This window comes from Lactuca virosa, chromosome 9 (assembly GCF_052849685.1).
Source record: "Lactuca virosa cultivar CGN04683 chromosome 9, Lactuca_virosa_CGN04683_v6, whole genome shotgun sequence".
NCBI classification, from domain to species: Eukaryota; Viridiplantae; Streptophyta; class Magnoliopsida; order Asterales; family Asteraceae; genus Lactuca; species Lactuca virosa.
The window spans coordinates 184,763,337-184,778,996 of record NC_136434.1 but is presented as its reverse complement, the minus strand read 5'-3'; the positions used below and the strand labels follow the sequence as shown (position 1 = coordinate 184,778,996).

General features: G+C 37.5%; 1 protein-coding gene and 1 pseudogene across 2 annotated transcripts; one reads left to right on the top strand and one right to left on the bottom strand.

Moving 5' to 3' along the window:
- Positions 1 to 9,024: 9,024 nt before the first annotated feature.
- Positions 9,025 to 10,273, bottom strand: LOC145140091 (uncharacterized protein At4g26485 pseudogene; annotated as a pseudogene).
- A 1,989-nt stretch (positions 10,274 to 12,262) lies between these two features.
- Positions 12,263 to 15,313, top strand: LOC145135556 (putative membrane protein At3g27390). Of its 2 annotated transcripts, none has more exons than XM_079069815.1 (9): positions 12,263 to 12,754; positions 12,839 to 12,947; positions 13,037 to 13,229; positions 13,310 to 13,446; positions 13,545 to 13,829; positions 13,906 to 14,016; positions 14,109 to 14,461; positions 14,542 to 14,782; positions 14,879 to 15,313. In XM_079069815.1, the coding sequence occupies exons 1-9, from the start codon at positions 12,661 to 12,663 to the stop codon at positions 15,126 to 15,128; spliced, it is 1,773 nt and encodes a 590-aa protein (XP_078925941.1). In that variant the 5' UTR covers positions 12,263 to 12,660; the 3' UTR covers positions 15,129 to 15,313. The 2 variants fall into 2 exon arrangements, with proteins under 2 accessions (XP_078925941.1, XP_078925940.1); XM_079069814.1 differs by having other exon boundaries at positions 12,265 to 12,754; positions 13,545 to 13,770; positions 13,910 to 14,016.
- The last annotated feature ends 347 nt before the right edge of the window (positions 15,314 to 15,660 follow it).

Here is a 15,660-nt window from a genome sequence, read left to right as displayed (position 1 = left end):
AGGATTAGTTGGAGGGAGGCGCAGATCTGTTGCATGTCATCGGTGTGGCGATGAGGGTCATTTTGGAAGAGACAGTGGGTGGAGTGTACGAGTTTGTTTTCATTGCGGTCAGGAAGGCTACATTAGGTCTCATTATCCTTTTCTCAATTAGGTGTTAGATCCTACGCCCTTAGCGTGGCAGTTACCCGATGGTCGTCTGGGGACCGCCGGGGTCCCGAGGACAGAGATTTGAGTTGGCAGTTCGTCTATTTAGCAATTGTGGTAGTATTGGTATTTATCTATTATTTCTATTGTGTTTCAAGGTTTAGTTGTAATTTTGGATGATCAGTTAAATGAAATTATCTTATTTAGCTTTGTTTCAATTAATCTCTTGTATGGATTAATTATCTTTTTCCTCGATTGTATGTGTATTGGAAGTTGTGAATGTCGTGAGGCTTCACATTCTCTTATGTATGTGGATATCGGTGGTTGGGATCAAGTAATAGAGTTCGAGTTAGTCAGGGTATCGAAGGAATATGAAATTCTCAGACTCTATCATATCTCAAGTGGGGGAAAGTGGAGCCTCGTAGCAGGAAGACTTGGTGCCAAGATTCGTTTTTTAGTCAGATTCTCTGAGTTCCAGACTTCTGTGCAACTGCTAAATCTTCGGGTTTTACGAAAGGATCATTGTCAACTATTGGATTTTCCTTTCGGTTCGTATTTGTCTTAGTTGTGATAGCATCTCTAGGGCGTAATTGTGCTTAGGCCTTAAGGTGTCAGGAACTCTGATTGAGGGTTTATTTGTCTGTTGTCGTCTAATCGGGGGTGAGCCAGAGTGTTGATAGTGGGTGTAACATCCGGGATTTGCAGGTATTAATATTATTTATTTTATTGAATAATGGGATGTTCTTGGTTTGGGCTAGGATAGTTGGGCCTTAAACTTTAGGGTGAGAAAGGAGTTATGCGGAGCGTACCATGCCCGGTACGCGCAGTGTACTCAAGAGGTTGGCGCGGGGAGGCCATGCACGTACGCCCAACGTACCAAAGGGCATGCGTAGCGTACGCGCGCAGGTTCTAAAACCCTAACTTTTAGGGTTTGATCCCTATATAAAGGATCTTATGTCTTTGGTCCAGCCTCCCTCTCACCTCTATACAGCCTCCACGAAAACCCTAACCCCTATTTGTGTGTCTTTGTGATTTGGAAGCCATTTAAGAGTACCTTGGTGTAGTTTTGGTGCTTTGGAAGAGAAAGGAGCTTGAAGAAGGAGCAAGGATCCACCAAGAGCTTGTAGATCCAGGAGATTGGCATCATTTCTGACTCTTTTGAGGTATCAAGTTCCAAACTTGGCCATTGTATGCTTAGATTTGTTTATGGGGGTGTTTAAGGTTACTTTTGGACTCCATTGTTGAGGCTTCTTGCATCTTAATGATTTCAGACCATAATAGCTGTCCTTTTGGGCTCTTAGAGGCACTAAGAGTCATAAAAATCGGACCTTGATGGTTAAGCCACAACCATGCAAGTGTTAGTTGGTCTTAAAGCTTGTTAAAAGGACCAAAATCATGTTTTGACCCCAACCATGCATGCAAGCACATAAAGTTTGTGACTTTATGGTTTAGGAGGTCTTAAAGGACCTGGATCTACATTTTGGATGTAAGGAATTAATGGATTAAGTAACAAATGATGTCCCAAGAAAGCTGACCAGTACGCTAAGCGTACACCCTGGTACGCTGCACGTACTGGGTCAACTTCCCGTTTGCGGTCAAGACCAGCGTACGCTGGGCGTACGTGCCAGGTACGTCGCACGTATGCATGCAGAGTGGCTACCTAGGGCTTTTTGGGCCTTAGAGGGTTGGGCCTGGACTATTGGGCCCCGTGGCCCACTGTGGAGTATAGTTCTGGGCTTGGGAATTTGGAATTAGAAGCATTGGGCCTTTTGGGCCATATTGGGCCACTCGAGAATATTCATTTTGGGCTAAGGACTTATTAGACTTGTGAAAAGGCCCATTTGAAGAGTTGGGCCCAATTTAGAAAATTAGGCCATTAATGGGCCCTAAGGGAGCCTTTGATGGGCCATGGGTGCCTTGGATTTAATAAGTTAGCATTGGGTCTTATGAATGGTCCAATTTAGGCCAAGGGGGTAAAATGGTCATTTTACCTTAAGTAGTGTTATAGATTCTGATTGAGTGTTATTATGATTATGGTAGCTGGGAGTCATCGGAGCAGCTGTTAGAGATTACTTCCTATGAGATTCGACACTCAGCTTTACGAGGTGAGTTACCTTCCAGTAAAAGTGGGTCTAAGGCCACAATGTCGGCCCACTAGTAAGAGCTTGTAGTTAGATGATTGTCTGTGTGATAATTCTATGGTATGCCATTGTCTGTTACGTTCTATGTGCTTGTATGCTATGATTCTATATGGTAGTGGTAGGGGGTGAAATAGTCCCCGATATCCGGTTGGAATAGACCGAATGGGAGGCCAGCACCCATATATGCTAGGCAGTTATCCGGTTGAAATAGACCGAAAGGGAGGCCATCACCCAGATATGCTAGGCAGATATCCGGTTGAAATAGACCGAAGGGGAGGCCGACACCCAGATATGCCTGGAAATATGTGTTATGTATGGTATTTGGTATGATGGGGGAACTCACTAAGCTTTGTGCTTAAGATTTTCAGTTTTGGTTTTAGGTACCTCTTCGTCGAAGGGGAAGGAGCTGGCACGGTAGCAGCACATCACACACACATATGATTTCCGCATTTTGAGATCCATGGGATTGTACTATGACATTATTATTATTCCACGATATGTTTTATGATATTCGACTTATGAGATTATGGGTTGGTATGATATTGATAACGTTTTTCAGTAAACAATTTTATAAGTCACTTAATTAAAAATGAAATTTTTGGAAGTGATTTTTGGGGTGTTACAGTGGATAGCTCTGTTGGGCTGTCGGAGCAAAGTAAGAGTGTGGTTCCGTTCAACATGATACCAATTAGTCTTCATTGTGGTGATGCCCTTGGTGTGGGATTAAAGTGTTGGCGTTGGGCCGAGAAACTCGGAGACCGATTGATTATGTAGATCTTTATTCATCTTGGTTGCTGTGAGGGGAGTGCATCATGAAGTAGAGGCGAAAGCTGATTTCGAGGACGAAATCTAATTTAAGTGGGGGAGAATTGCAACATTCCTTTGAAAATAAATAATAAAATAAAATAAGTAAATGAATAAATAATAATAAATAAATAAATAAATAATAAGCCCTAAGACCCCGAGATGTATTTTATATTTTAATTTATTTTAGCCCTAAACCCATAATAATAATTTATCAGTGTTATCCATAAGGAGTTAAATGATATAATTTCCAGAACTTGGGGTCTATGTTGTAACATTAGGACTTGAGATGTAATTAAATTCATGAAGCAAGGTCTGTTTGGTAATTTCTGGACTTGAATTGAAAAGATGGATGAGGGAGGGACTAAAAGTGAAATTTCGGCAGAAGTTTGATTAGAGAAGGGTTAAGACCCGTCACTCTCCCCATGTCCCTTCATTTTTGGAGCCGCAACCTCCAAACCCTAACCATAAAACAACATTGCAGCCGCCACCTTATCGTCACTGTTTCGTTGCCGGCGAAGACAAAGAGTCACGAGACCGACATTAAGTCGGTCGAGGAGATTGGAGGTTCGAGGTTCGCAGATGCTGCTGGTGTTCACGGTTGGTTTGAGCTCATTCTCTTCCCATTTCTTCTTTTGTACGCCCTAACTCACATAACAACGTTCGTATTGTCGGGGTTGTCACCGCCGCCACTTCATTTTGCCATTCAATTTATCGTCCCTCCGTCGTCATCCTCTTTCAAGACCGAATAGTAGATGCGTGGTGGGCGCATTTTCTCGTGTGTGTGTGCGTGTTTCAATATGTTTGTCATGTATTGTTGGCCGGTGAACAAGAAGACGACCATGGCAGCCAACCATGGTGGCTGCCACCTTTTGCCATCTCCTGCCGCCACCAGCCATCGTGTTTGTGTGAAATAGTGTTTATGTGTGTCTTTATTTCAGTTTAATGTTGTTTTAGGGTGTTGCTTGATCGGAAACTGAAGAAAAACCACCACCACTACAGTGAGGTGGTGGCTGCCACCTCCTGCCGCCGTCGGCCACCGTATTTGGTGGTTGTATTGGGCTTTTTCTTATTCTTTTTCGTGCTAGTGTGTGTGTGTTTTGTAGGAAATTGTATGTGTGTTGGATTGTTGGAATTATTACTCAAACCGCCGTCGTGGGTGGCTACCGCCTCCTACCGCAATGGACGGCCTCCAACCCCCATTGCCCGAGGTGGTAGTGGGTGGTGCCCAATTTATTAATTATATATTTATTTAATTAGTTAATGATGTCACTTTAGGAGTTGGAAACCCTAATTAGGGTTTAGAAAACCCTAATATCAAGAAACCCTAATGCTAGAGTTGGTCGGGACCCACGTTAAAATTATTAATTAAACTTAAAATAATATTTAATAATTCTCCACAATTAACTTGATGCAATATTGGACTTAATGGATGAAGTCCTTAATGGGTTAAGTGGGGAACACTAACCCTAGTTATCATTTTATGTAAAAATCCTAGAATCGAGGAGCTCTATTTTGGACAGTGATCGGGCGTGTATTTGGGCTGTTGATTTGATTATTATTTCACCCGAGAACAACTAAGTCAAACATTAATCAGTCATACCTATAAGTGATTAAGTCCTTAATGGGTTAAGTGTTCTTACTTAACCTTAATCGTCATTTTATGTGAGTTTTGCCTCACTGTACCCGTGGGTCGAAGGCACCAATGTCGGCCAACTAGTTTTGGTTATCTATTAGTAGAGGGTTGCCCTAGGGACTGTATATAGCCATGTAGGATAGACTGAGGACTCTTGATCTAAGCTCTCTTACTTGTTCCTTGTTTGGTTGTGGTTCTAGAGTAGGATCACCTGTCCGGGTGACTATCTCACCTCTGAGTATATACGGCCATGCATTCCTTGGATTGTTGATATTTAGTATGCTGCTATGTTATAATGATCTGTTAGATCTGTCTCCTTGTATTGAATATGTTGCTTTGTGGTAATAACCCGTAGAACTGTATGTTATATGTGCTTGTTGGTTATCATCTATGGAGTGCCCTTAGGGACTGTCGGTGGTCATGTAGGATAGCCTGAGAACTCTTGGTCTAGGCTCTCTTGCCTTTTCCTTGTTTGGTTGTGGCTCTAAAGTTGGACCATCTGTTCGGGTGGCTATCTCACCTCTGTTTACTTTTGGTAACGCATTCTATGGGGGTTAGCTGGTAGTGGGACTATATGTTGTGAAAGGATTAGTAGGAAGTAGTGAGCTGTATGATTGTTGTTTGCCTGTATTATATGCCTACTTGATCCTAATTTTTTATATGTCGACATATTGTGTTTGGTTGGGTTGAGGCGGTCCTGCTTTGTGCAGTAGGCCAAGATACCCGGTGCGAGCCGGTTGTAAGCCGTAGACATGGAGGCTCAGGAGGAGCCGTAGGGTTAAGGCGGTATGCCAACAAACCCTGGGTATTCAAACCCGATGGTTGATTGGACCCGACATATTGGTATTCCAGCCCGAGGTTGATTGGGCCAATATGCTTATGATACGAGGGTATTCCATCTCGAGGCTGACTGGACCCATCGTGGACATGCTTGGTATTCCAGCTCGAGGCTGATTGGGCTAGCCATGAGAGTTTGTGTTTATGCCTTGTTTTGTGTGGTGGTATTTTGGGGGAAACTCACTATGCTTTATGTTTACCTAGTTGTTTATGGTTTCAGGTATCATCGGTTATTGCTGGAAGGCGAGGCGGGACTGTACACACTCATCAGCAACGTTGAAGATTCTGTGTTTCTACAATACTCTGATTTTTAATAAATGTAATTCGAAATAAATAGTTTTCTTAATTAATGGATTAATAAATTGGGAGGTTTTAACTTAATAAAAAAAATAAAAAATTTTTGTTGTGAAAATGGGTCGTTACAAAAAAAAAAAAAAATTGTAAATCTGTTTGTATACATAGTAACCACACAAATCAGAGAGAGAGAGAGAGAGAGACCCTTTGTATATTAAATAATTATATTTTTTCTATTTTTTTAAATAACAAAAACTTCATAAATGGTCTATGTGGTAGTAAAATGATGGAAATGTTCTTCAGTTAACGGACAAAATTTGATAGAGTGAGCAACAATGATCTTTTGTTAAAAATTTTAAAACCATAGAGACCATCTGGGAGGTTTTTTGAACTTAATGACTATATCTCAGATTTTTTAAAAACACAGGGCCATTTATAATGTTTTTCCCATTTTAAATTATAGGGAAAATTTCATATATATCCTTACAAACTCTAAATATTACTTTAATATCCTTGCAAACTTTGAAATTACATTTATATCCATTTAAACTATAAAAAATACATACATATCAAAATCATATTTTACTTAGAATTATATCAATTTTATTAAATTTTTATCTAATATTGAAAATTATATATTAGTTTACCAAAATACCTTTTTCTAATTAAATTCCAAATTAAATGACAAGCATTCAATATTGGTATATCGTCTTCTTCGGTATGTATTTCATCACAATCCAAATTGAAATGGGACCATTGATTGAAATGGGGTTTTGGATTGGGATTTTGAGTAGTACTGCACTCTTCATCCCCTTATAAAACCCATCATAGCAACCTTTCCTGAAACACACTTATAGATGCATTACTTTTATCAAACAATAATAATTATAATTAAGAATCCATACAAAATTGGAAAAAGCCATGCCAACATCCCCATAACATGAATAATTAAGAATCTAATTCTATTAGGGAAAAGAATTAAGACCCTTACTTTGGTCTGCTTCATAAAAATGCACATAGGAACAAAATCCCCGAACATAATTTAAATAATAGCTCTTCGGCACATTTACAATCTCACTACCAACCATCTCCATTGAGAACTGATTGTGGGAATGAAACATATAAAGATTAAGCCATAAGCTTTCGATAAATCACAAAGGTCAAAGAATTGTTCATAAAAATAGAACATGTAGCTGCAATTTCCTTGTCCACTCTTAATAAACTTACTATAAGTAATAAAGATTCTTCATGGGGTTGGAAATTAACAGACACAAAAGGATCCGATGGGAACATCAATTTGGTTAATTCGATTCTTGAGGCCAAATGCACCAAACTCTCAAAGTATAGTTACGAGAAACGAAAGCAATACACAAAACCTAGTGTATCAATGGCAAAACCCAACCATAAATTATACACATATCAGTACAATACAACACAAATTAAACCGTCCAAAATCAATTACTTCACTAATTAAGCATCTAATTCCAAACATATTATAACAAAGCATTAACCAGGAAACCAATAATCCATCATTGAGGACCGAGCATAATTATGAGGAGTAGTCGGCGCACTGGTTATTCGAAGTAGCATGACAGGAATGGCTGCACCGAGGTTTACTGGTGGTTGTTGGTAGAGCAAGGAAGAGAATGTGAAGGAGACGGTATGTTGAATTGATCGAGAGAGATGTATTAAAGTAACAAAGAAGAATACATAATCGATTAAAGAAAGAGAAATGGACAATTTGGTAAACTAGTACATAATTCTTAATATTATATAAAAAGTTTAATAAATAATTGATATAATTCTAATTAAAATATGATTTTGGATATTTATGTAATTTTTATAGTTTTGGATGGATGTAAGTGCAAACTTATTAAAATAATTTTTTGAGTTTGCAAGAATATATATAAAAAAATTTTCTATTATAATTTCAGTTTCAAATGTAAATTCTGTTACCTTCTCTCCTCAAAAGGTAACAATTTTTGAACTCGGTCATACGATCAAACATGGCTAATTCTTTCTTTTTGTTAATCACATTCATCCTTTTCATTAAAATTCACCATAATCATCATGCATGAACATGATCTTTGTTTGATCTCCATTAAATCGCCATTATCATCATGGTTGAATATGATTTTGATGAGCATGTAGATAACCATCTATATTATCTTCAAACCCATCTTTCTTTTCAGCAACAATATGATGATCATGAACATAACTCTTCATTTCTGATACATTACCATCACCATCTTTGATTGCATCCATTAGATTAATAAACCCCTCTTGTTCATGAATATCATTGTCATTATCTTTATTTTGTTTATGACCATGATCCTTCATCTCTAACAGATGAGCATTGAGATCATCATAGTTATCATTCTTCATATGTTGTTCTTCAACAAGATTCATCCTCTCTAGTACATAAACAACAAGATCCACATTAACTTCATCATTCTTCACATTATGTTCATGGACATGGTTATGGATATCATCACTCATCTCCAATACATCATGAACTTGATCATTCTTTTCTGTATCCTTCATCTCTAATACATGAACACCATCATCTTCTACTTCATATTTCATTTCTGATACATCAACTTCATCATCATGATCAGGAATTTCATCGTTCTTTGGATTCTGGTCATAAACTTGATCTTTCATATGTGATACATGAACCTCATCGCCATAATCTTGATCCTTCGTCTCTAGTACATGAACACCAAGATCCACATTAACTTCATCATTCTTCATATGATGTTCATAGTCATGGATGTCATCCTCCATCTTTAATACATAAACATCAAGAAACTGATCAGACGTCTTTTCATGTTGCTCATTGACAACACCCTTCATCTCAAATGTATTAATATCATTATCATAATCATCTACATCATCCTTCATTTCCATTAGGATTTCATCATCATGATCAGTCTTTACACTCTCATCATGAACTTGACCCCTCGTATGTGATACATGACCCTCATCACCATAATCTTGATCATCCTTCATATTTGATGCATGAATCTGATCATCACCATGAACCTGACCTTTCATCTTCAAAACATGAACTTCATCACCATGATTAGCTATGCCATCATTCTCTGGATGAACATGAGCTTGATCCTTCATCTCTAATGATTGAACATTATGAGGATCTTCATGAACTTAATCTTTAATCTTCATTGCATGGGTCTCATCGCCATGAACTTGACCCTTCATCTCTGATATATGAACCTCATCACCATGAACTCGATCCTTCATCTCTAATACACAAACTTCCATATCATGAGCCTCTAATACCTGAACTTCTTCATAATTCTTTGGATGATGATCATCCACCTTCGGTAAATCAAGAGCAAACTTAAAAGTAAAAGCGGATCCGATAGGAAAAGTCTTGTTAGTATTTATACCCCCTCCTCGTTTGTGATGATAACCAGGATACATACTCTTATCAAACAACACTTTCTCCTTCAACTTCAAACCTGCTTCAGCAGCCAGCGAAATCACATCCCATGTGTGATATGGAGGGTCATCTCGATGCCTTATATGCACCTCACCTCCTTTAGTCAACATCTTGCTTGCACTTCTGAAGTAAGCTCCTACCAACTCCCTATGCATCCTGTCATCACATCACATATGTACAACACAATCATGCACACTAGTACAAACATCAATGCATGCATTGGTACTCTAACAAAGAGGGTAAACATCTTACTGGATCAACTCCAGGTCACTTTCGCGTAAGTAATCATAATGACCCGCATGAGGGAAGTTGAAGATGATGATGTCGAACTTCATTTTCTTGAGAATGGGGTGAGTGTGCATCTTGTAGACATCGACTTCGTACAACAATAAGCAGCCTAATCTCTCCAGTTCTTCAAGGTGTGGTACACCAGTCCAATGCGTTTCAACTAGCCAATCTATGAACAATTTGTAGACTTTGTGTGATGAGTTAGTTAACTAAATCCATAATTTTGAAAAAAAAAGCTATCTAATTTCTTTTATAAAATAATTTTTATATATTAAATATGAAAAATTTTAACTAATTAATCGTACACCACATCGCCTAGACAAACAAAATGTTATTTCATCATCAAAACGTCACATAAATTGATATGATCGAACACAAAAAATTTAAGAGTCATGCTCTAAGATAACATAATAGAAACATGAAAAGCCTGCGAAAAGGAGAAGTCAAGTTTGACTCATTTCATAGATATAAAAAAATATAATTTATTCTTCCGTATATACGCCTACCTTCATCAAGATATGAAGTAGCAACCATGTTTTTAGCAGTGCGAAAGGCTCGAGCTAGACATGCGGAAAATGAGAAATCACCTTCACCCACAAGTAATATCTTCTGGGAACTGTTATAACAATCGATCCATCTTTCTTTTCTGTTTGATGTGTTCATGTCTATTATTTACAAACACGCATTGAAACACACAGTAATTGGGATATGCTTATATAGATGTGTGTGTGGGTGTGTGTGTCCAGGTTGCAGTTAAAGTAAAGGGAGATGTAGCATTCTGAGATACTCTTCATCTTCCCTAAACAAGAGTTACAGGTTAATGCAATGACCAATAAGAAGGCACAACCTGTTACATAATGATGTGATGTGGAAGATGAGATCACACAGCCATTTAAGCCGATCTAATTTAATTTACTTTTATTTAGTCCGACTTGAGAATTGAGATCCATATATAAGAAGGGCATCCCCTGAGTTTTGTATCCTCTAGAATAATCAATATGTGTCATGTCATTATTTGTTCGAAAATCTTCTTGTTCTAGAACCTCCATATATAGTCCATATGATACCTAGAAACAAGAATGGAGGAGGTGGATTCCTAGAAATATTCCAAACAAGATGCCGTAAACAAAAAAAGTTATAGATGTTATAATTTGTTTTTATTCTATAAACCTTTTAAACATATAAAAAAATAATATGTGAAATTGAAAAATAAATAAGAGTCTCAAAAAATCAAATAACCGAAAAAAAAAATACAAAAATCATATAATTTTGTGTCATTGCCCCACCGGCAACTGTGGTCTTCATCTACTGCGCGCTCTCCATTACCATCATCTTCCTTTTCAATAATATAATTATTTTAAGATGATATTATTGATAACATAACAAGAAAATAAACAAATTTGCCAATTTATTTTGTCGTTTATTTAAGTTGGACACCCTTGAGTTTGAATCCTAGATTCACTAATAATTACTGTTTGTTTATAAGCAACTATGCGGCTCTTTATCAAGAAGTTTGGGATGCAGTGGAGCCCAAAAATTCCCAAAACCCAAACGGGGTGAAGAAAGACAAGATGGATCTTGCCCACATCTATCAAGGAATCTCGAAAGACTAGTCAATTGTAGAGAATTACACATCAAAGAAAGCACGAGAAACATTGAAGGTTATGTACATGGGTGCAAACAGGGTAAGGTTGAATTCGAGATCCTAAAGATGAAAGAAACGGAAACCATAGATGATACTCGCTGACATATATGAATGGGCACCGGTTTCAAAAGATGAAACATAGGTCAAAAGATTGATCCATAATGGTATCAAAAATTTTGAGTTTGAGGGAATCTAATTGTAAAATAGTATCATAGTTGACATATTTTATCTAAATTCATTTATTATTGTAATGTATGTACAAATTCCTTTTTTTTTCTACACTTATAAGAGCTATGGTTTGTTTGACATATTTTATCTAAATTTATTTTTTGTTGTAATGTATGTACAAATTTCCTTTTTTTTTTCTATACTTATAAGAGCTATGGTTTGTCTAAAAGAAAAAGCTGAATGTGGTGCTTCAAAAAATTACAGCCAAATCTCATTTGATTTACATGAAGATCGCGATCTTTATAGATTTACGATTGAAATTTTTATTTATAGCAACTATTTTACTAATTTACTTTCCGGTTCAAGATTTTGGAAGTTAAGTTTTATGTGCAAAATCTGAAGATTAATTCATCAAGTTCTTGGAACCTTTTCATTTCACTGATACGTCCATCACTTTCCTAAATCAACTTTCTTAAAAATCAAAGACAATTAGTATAGCTTTCTTTTTCAGTAGTGTAGCACTTTTGTTTAGTATTTATTTTGTGGATGCTAACTTCGATATAAGAAAATTGTTTAGTTTTGCTATTTATAAAAATACAAGATGAATAGTAAAGATGATGACTAAATATTGAATGTTGTATTTCTCATAAAAAATTAGATAACGACATGCTATAGTTTTAAACCTGTAACTTCTTTTAAATTTAAAATATATATTATCTTATCTAACCTAATATATTGTAAAGAAAAAAAAACGGCAGTTAAGAAGAAAGCGACAAAAAGCTGCGACAACCGTGGTTGTGTAAACTGTCATTGGTGTTGTGGCGGGAAGCTATTTTAAGGCAGCCACGTGCAAAGAACAGCCATGGCTGTGCTCCACGTAATCTCCTTTCTTCATCCACTCCCTTCCTTTTTTCAGAAAAAGAAGTTAAGAACTTATTACAAAAAGTTGGAGTTTGGTACAGTCAAACCCTTATACCTAAATTACACAAACGAAATCATCCCCTTTGATTCCTCTGTTTGAATCACGCACAGATTCTCTCTCTGTTTTCTAATCCAGAGTTCTTGATGAACCCCAACCCTTAATCGCACACCCCAGAACAAGACAAAGAGATGAAAACCTGATAATTGCTCGATATTTTAGAGTTCTTGACAAAACCCTCTTCTTAAATCCACACCAACGAAGAAGAAACCCTGTAAATTGGGATTGAATATCTTATGTTTCTAGATTGATTAGAGAATGAAAGTACCAAGAGGGTTTATCGCTAAACTATGGAGCTTCATCTCCTTCCTTCCTTTCTTCCTCCTCCTCCTTTCTCTCGGTCTGCTTAAAGGTATAAAAAAAATCCATTTTAAAGTTTATGGGTGAAAAGTTTCACAATCACCACTTAAGAAATCGACAATCTTTTGAGTTTCAGGGGTGATAATTGGCTCAATTGTGGTAGTGATAATGGTGGTCGGAAATTCGTCGGTTGCTATCGGACTTTGGCCGGCGCATTTCTTCTGGACATACTACTGTGTTCTCAAGTAACTTCGTCAGAACTCAGAACAATAGAATCAATTACTAATTATTTCATATCGCAATTCTCAGATCTATTTGGAAACTGAATTTGCAGGACTAAAAGGGTTGGATGGGTGTTGAAATTGCTTGTTCTTCTGTTCTTACCTCTTCCTCTTGTACTATGGCCTGTTGTCGCCATCGTCGGTAGCCTCCTCGGCGGAATAGGTTTTGGGTTTTTCTCTCCGTTAATCGCAACCTTTGAAGTTATTGGCACAGATCACAAAGACAAGTGCTTCCATTGCTTTGTTGTAAGTAGCACTATTATCAAACATCAAAAAATCCCGATTAATGAATTATCATCGATTTCTCTTCTGATTTCTTGCTTCAGGATGGATGTTTTTCTACACTCGAAGGTAGTTGCACTGTGGTTCGAGATTTTACAGATTTTTGCTTCCATTCTTACTTCTCATTCATGGACGATCTCAGTGAAGAAATTCCCGCCGGCGAGAAACCAGTCGACATCAGGTTCCTAAAATGATAAAAATCCAATCTTTCTTATAGTTCTCAACAACACTCAGTTTGTAAAATTCATGGATTTCCGAACTTTTATGATTACATCACAGATTATCCAAATTGCCAAAGAGTTTATTCATCATCCCCATCGCCATCGCCATCGACGTACCTCTGATAACCGGCGTTGCTCTATGTAAGAGTCCATACATGCTGATTATCGGATGGAAGAGACTATTAGAAGACTTGATCGGGAGAGAAGGCCCTTTTCTGGAAACTGTCTGTGTGCCTTTCGCCGGACTTGCCATCGTCTTATGGCCTTTAGCAGTCGCCGGAGCTGTAATCGCATCTCTCTTCTCCAGTTTTGGTCTTGCTCTATATAGCGCCATAATCGTCCACCAGATTTGACCAAAAACCAGAAAACCACCACTAATTCCAAATTCGTAACACAAAGTCGCTAAATCTGCTTTTTTTTCAGGAAGATTCAATCAAGTTTGGATTTGCGTACATCGTGGCTGTGGTTTCATTGTTTGATGAGTACACAAACGACTTGCTTTACTTAAGAGAAGGATCATGCTTTCCTAGGTATATGTATATAAACTATATATCGTCACTACTTTTCAATTTTCATCGTGTTCTTGATGGTTTTTTTTTTCTGGAAATCTTTTCGATTGCAGACCAAGATATCGTGAGAACATGAAAGCATCTGATGGGTTAGAGAGAAGGAATTCAATTGATATCAAGAACGAAAAGGAAAGCTCAAGAGGATCAAGATTGGTTTCACAACGTTCAAAAACTTTGAAACAGGCTCTTCAACAGTACACACCTGTGCAAGTTTGGGATTGGTTGTTCAAGTCATGTGAGGTGAATGGAAGAATACTTTTTCGCGATGGTTTGATAGAAGTTAAAGACATTGAAGAATGTATAGTGAAGGGGAAATGTAAGAAACTAGGGATCAAATTACCCGCATGGTCTATATTACAGTGTCTTCTTGCTTCAGCAAAATCTGAATCTTCGGGTTTAATTATTTGTAAGTTCTGCTAACCATTAGCGACACCCATAATTTTTGTCGCGAAAGACTTTTTGTATGATTTGTAATTGTTGTTTTAGCGGATGAGGTGGAGCTAACGAGGACAAATTTACCGAGGGATAAAGTATTTGAGTGGTTCATTGGGCCACTTTTGATAATGAAGGAGCAAATCAAGGGGCTTGAATTGAGTGAAGATGAAGAGTTTTGTTTAAAAAAGCTTGTGATGAGGAACAAGAACGAGAGACCGGAAGATTGGGATGATACCGGTTTCCCATCCGCGGATCATGTTAGACGAGCACAACTACAAGCTATCATACGACGGTATGTTATATTTCACATCATGTTGAATCAGTATCAGAGTATCAGTCTCAGTCCAATGCATGTTCTGATTCAGTCCAATGCATGTTCTGATTACAGGTTGCAGGGTATAGTGGGTTCAATGTCTAGATTGCCAACTTTTAGGAGGAAGTTGAAGAATTTGGTGAAGGTATTGTATCTCGAGGCACTTCAATCTGGAATTATAGCGAGCCAGGGACAGGGTGGGGGTAGTTCGATAAGTAGGCGTAAGAGTCAGGGTTCGGTTGGAACTGTGGACACGAAAGGTCCAGTCGTGACCCAGGAAGAGAGGCACAAACACAACCCTCAGGTTCCAGAGGATGTGGTATGATTTGTATCGAGTTTAATTTCCAAATCACATGGATGGTGTTTCAGTTGGATGCTCGTATCATTTGTAAACAAAAGGGTAAATTGGTCATTTACTTTCATCGGACAGTCCAAAAAAGAAAGTCGTAATGTATATAACACTTATATAACACTTACTTCAGGCATATTACCTTGAATTTCAACAAATCAGTCCTTTGTCGGCTTTAGTCGGTTTGCTCTTATTACCTTGCAAGATCACTCACCTATCTAGCCCATATACTTTAGCCCATGATCAATTTTATCCTAGTACAATACACAAGCCCATATCACACATAAGAATTGTGAATTGTTAGTGCACCATATGTAAAACAAACATACAAATTATAATATAAAATGATAAAAAGAAACCAAATTGATAAATTTAGGAATAAGATTGAATTATAATGTGGTATTTTAATTCCCTCCCTCAATCTTATTTTCAAATGGGTCAATTAAATTTGAACAAAGACGCTCATGTTGAACTACGTCCAGAGATTTGGGAAAGATATATGCACTAT

Bases quoted from the DNA above. Each gene is read 5' to 3' on its own strand.
- LOC145135556 (XM_079069815.1), top strand. From the start codon at position 12,661: ATGAAAGTACCAAGAGGGTTTATCGCTAAACTATGGAGCTTCATCTCC. The intron at 13,830-13,905 runs CCAGATTTGACC...TCTGCTTTTTTT, and splicing joins TATAGCGCCATAATCGTCCA to TCAGGAAGATTCAATCAAGT. The intron at 14,017-14,108 runs GTATATGTATAT...TTTCGATTGCAG, and splicing joins GAAGGATCATGCTTTCCTAG to ACCAAGATATCGTGAGAACA.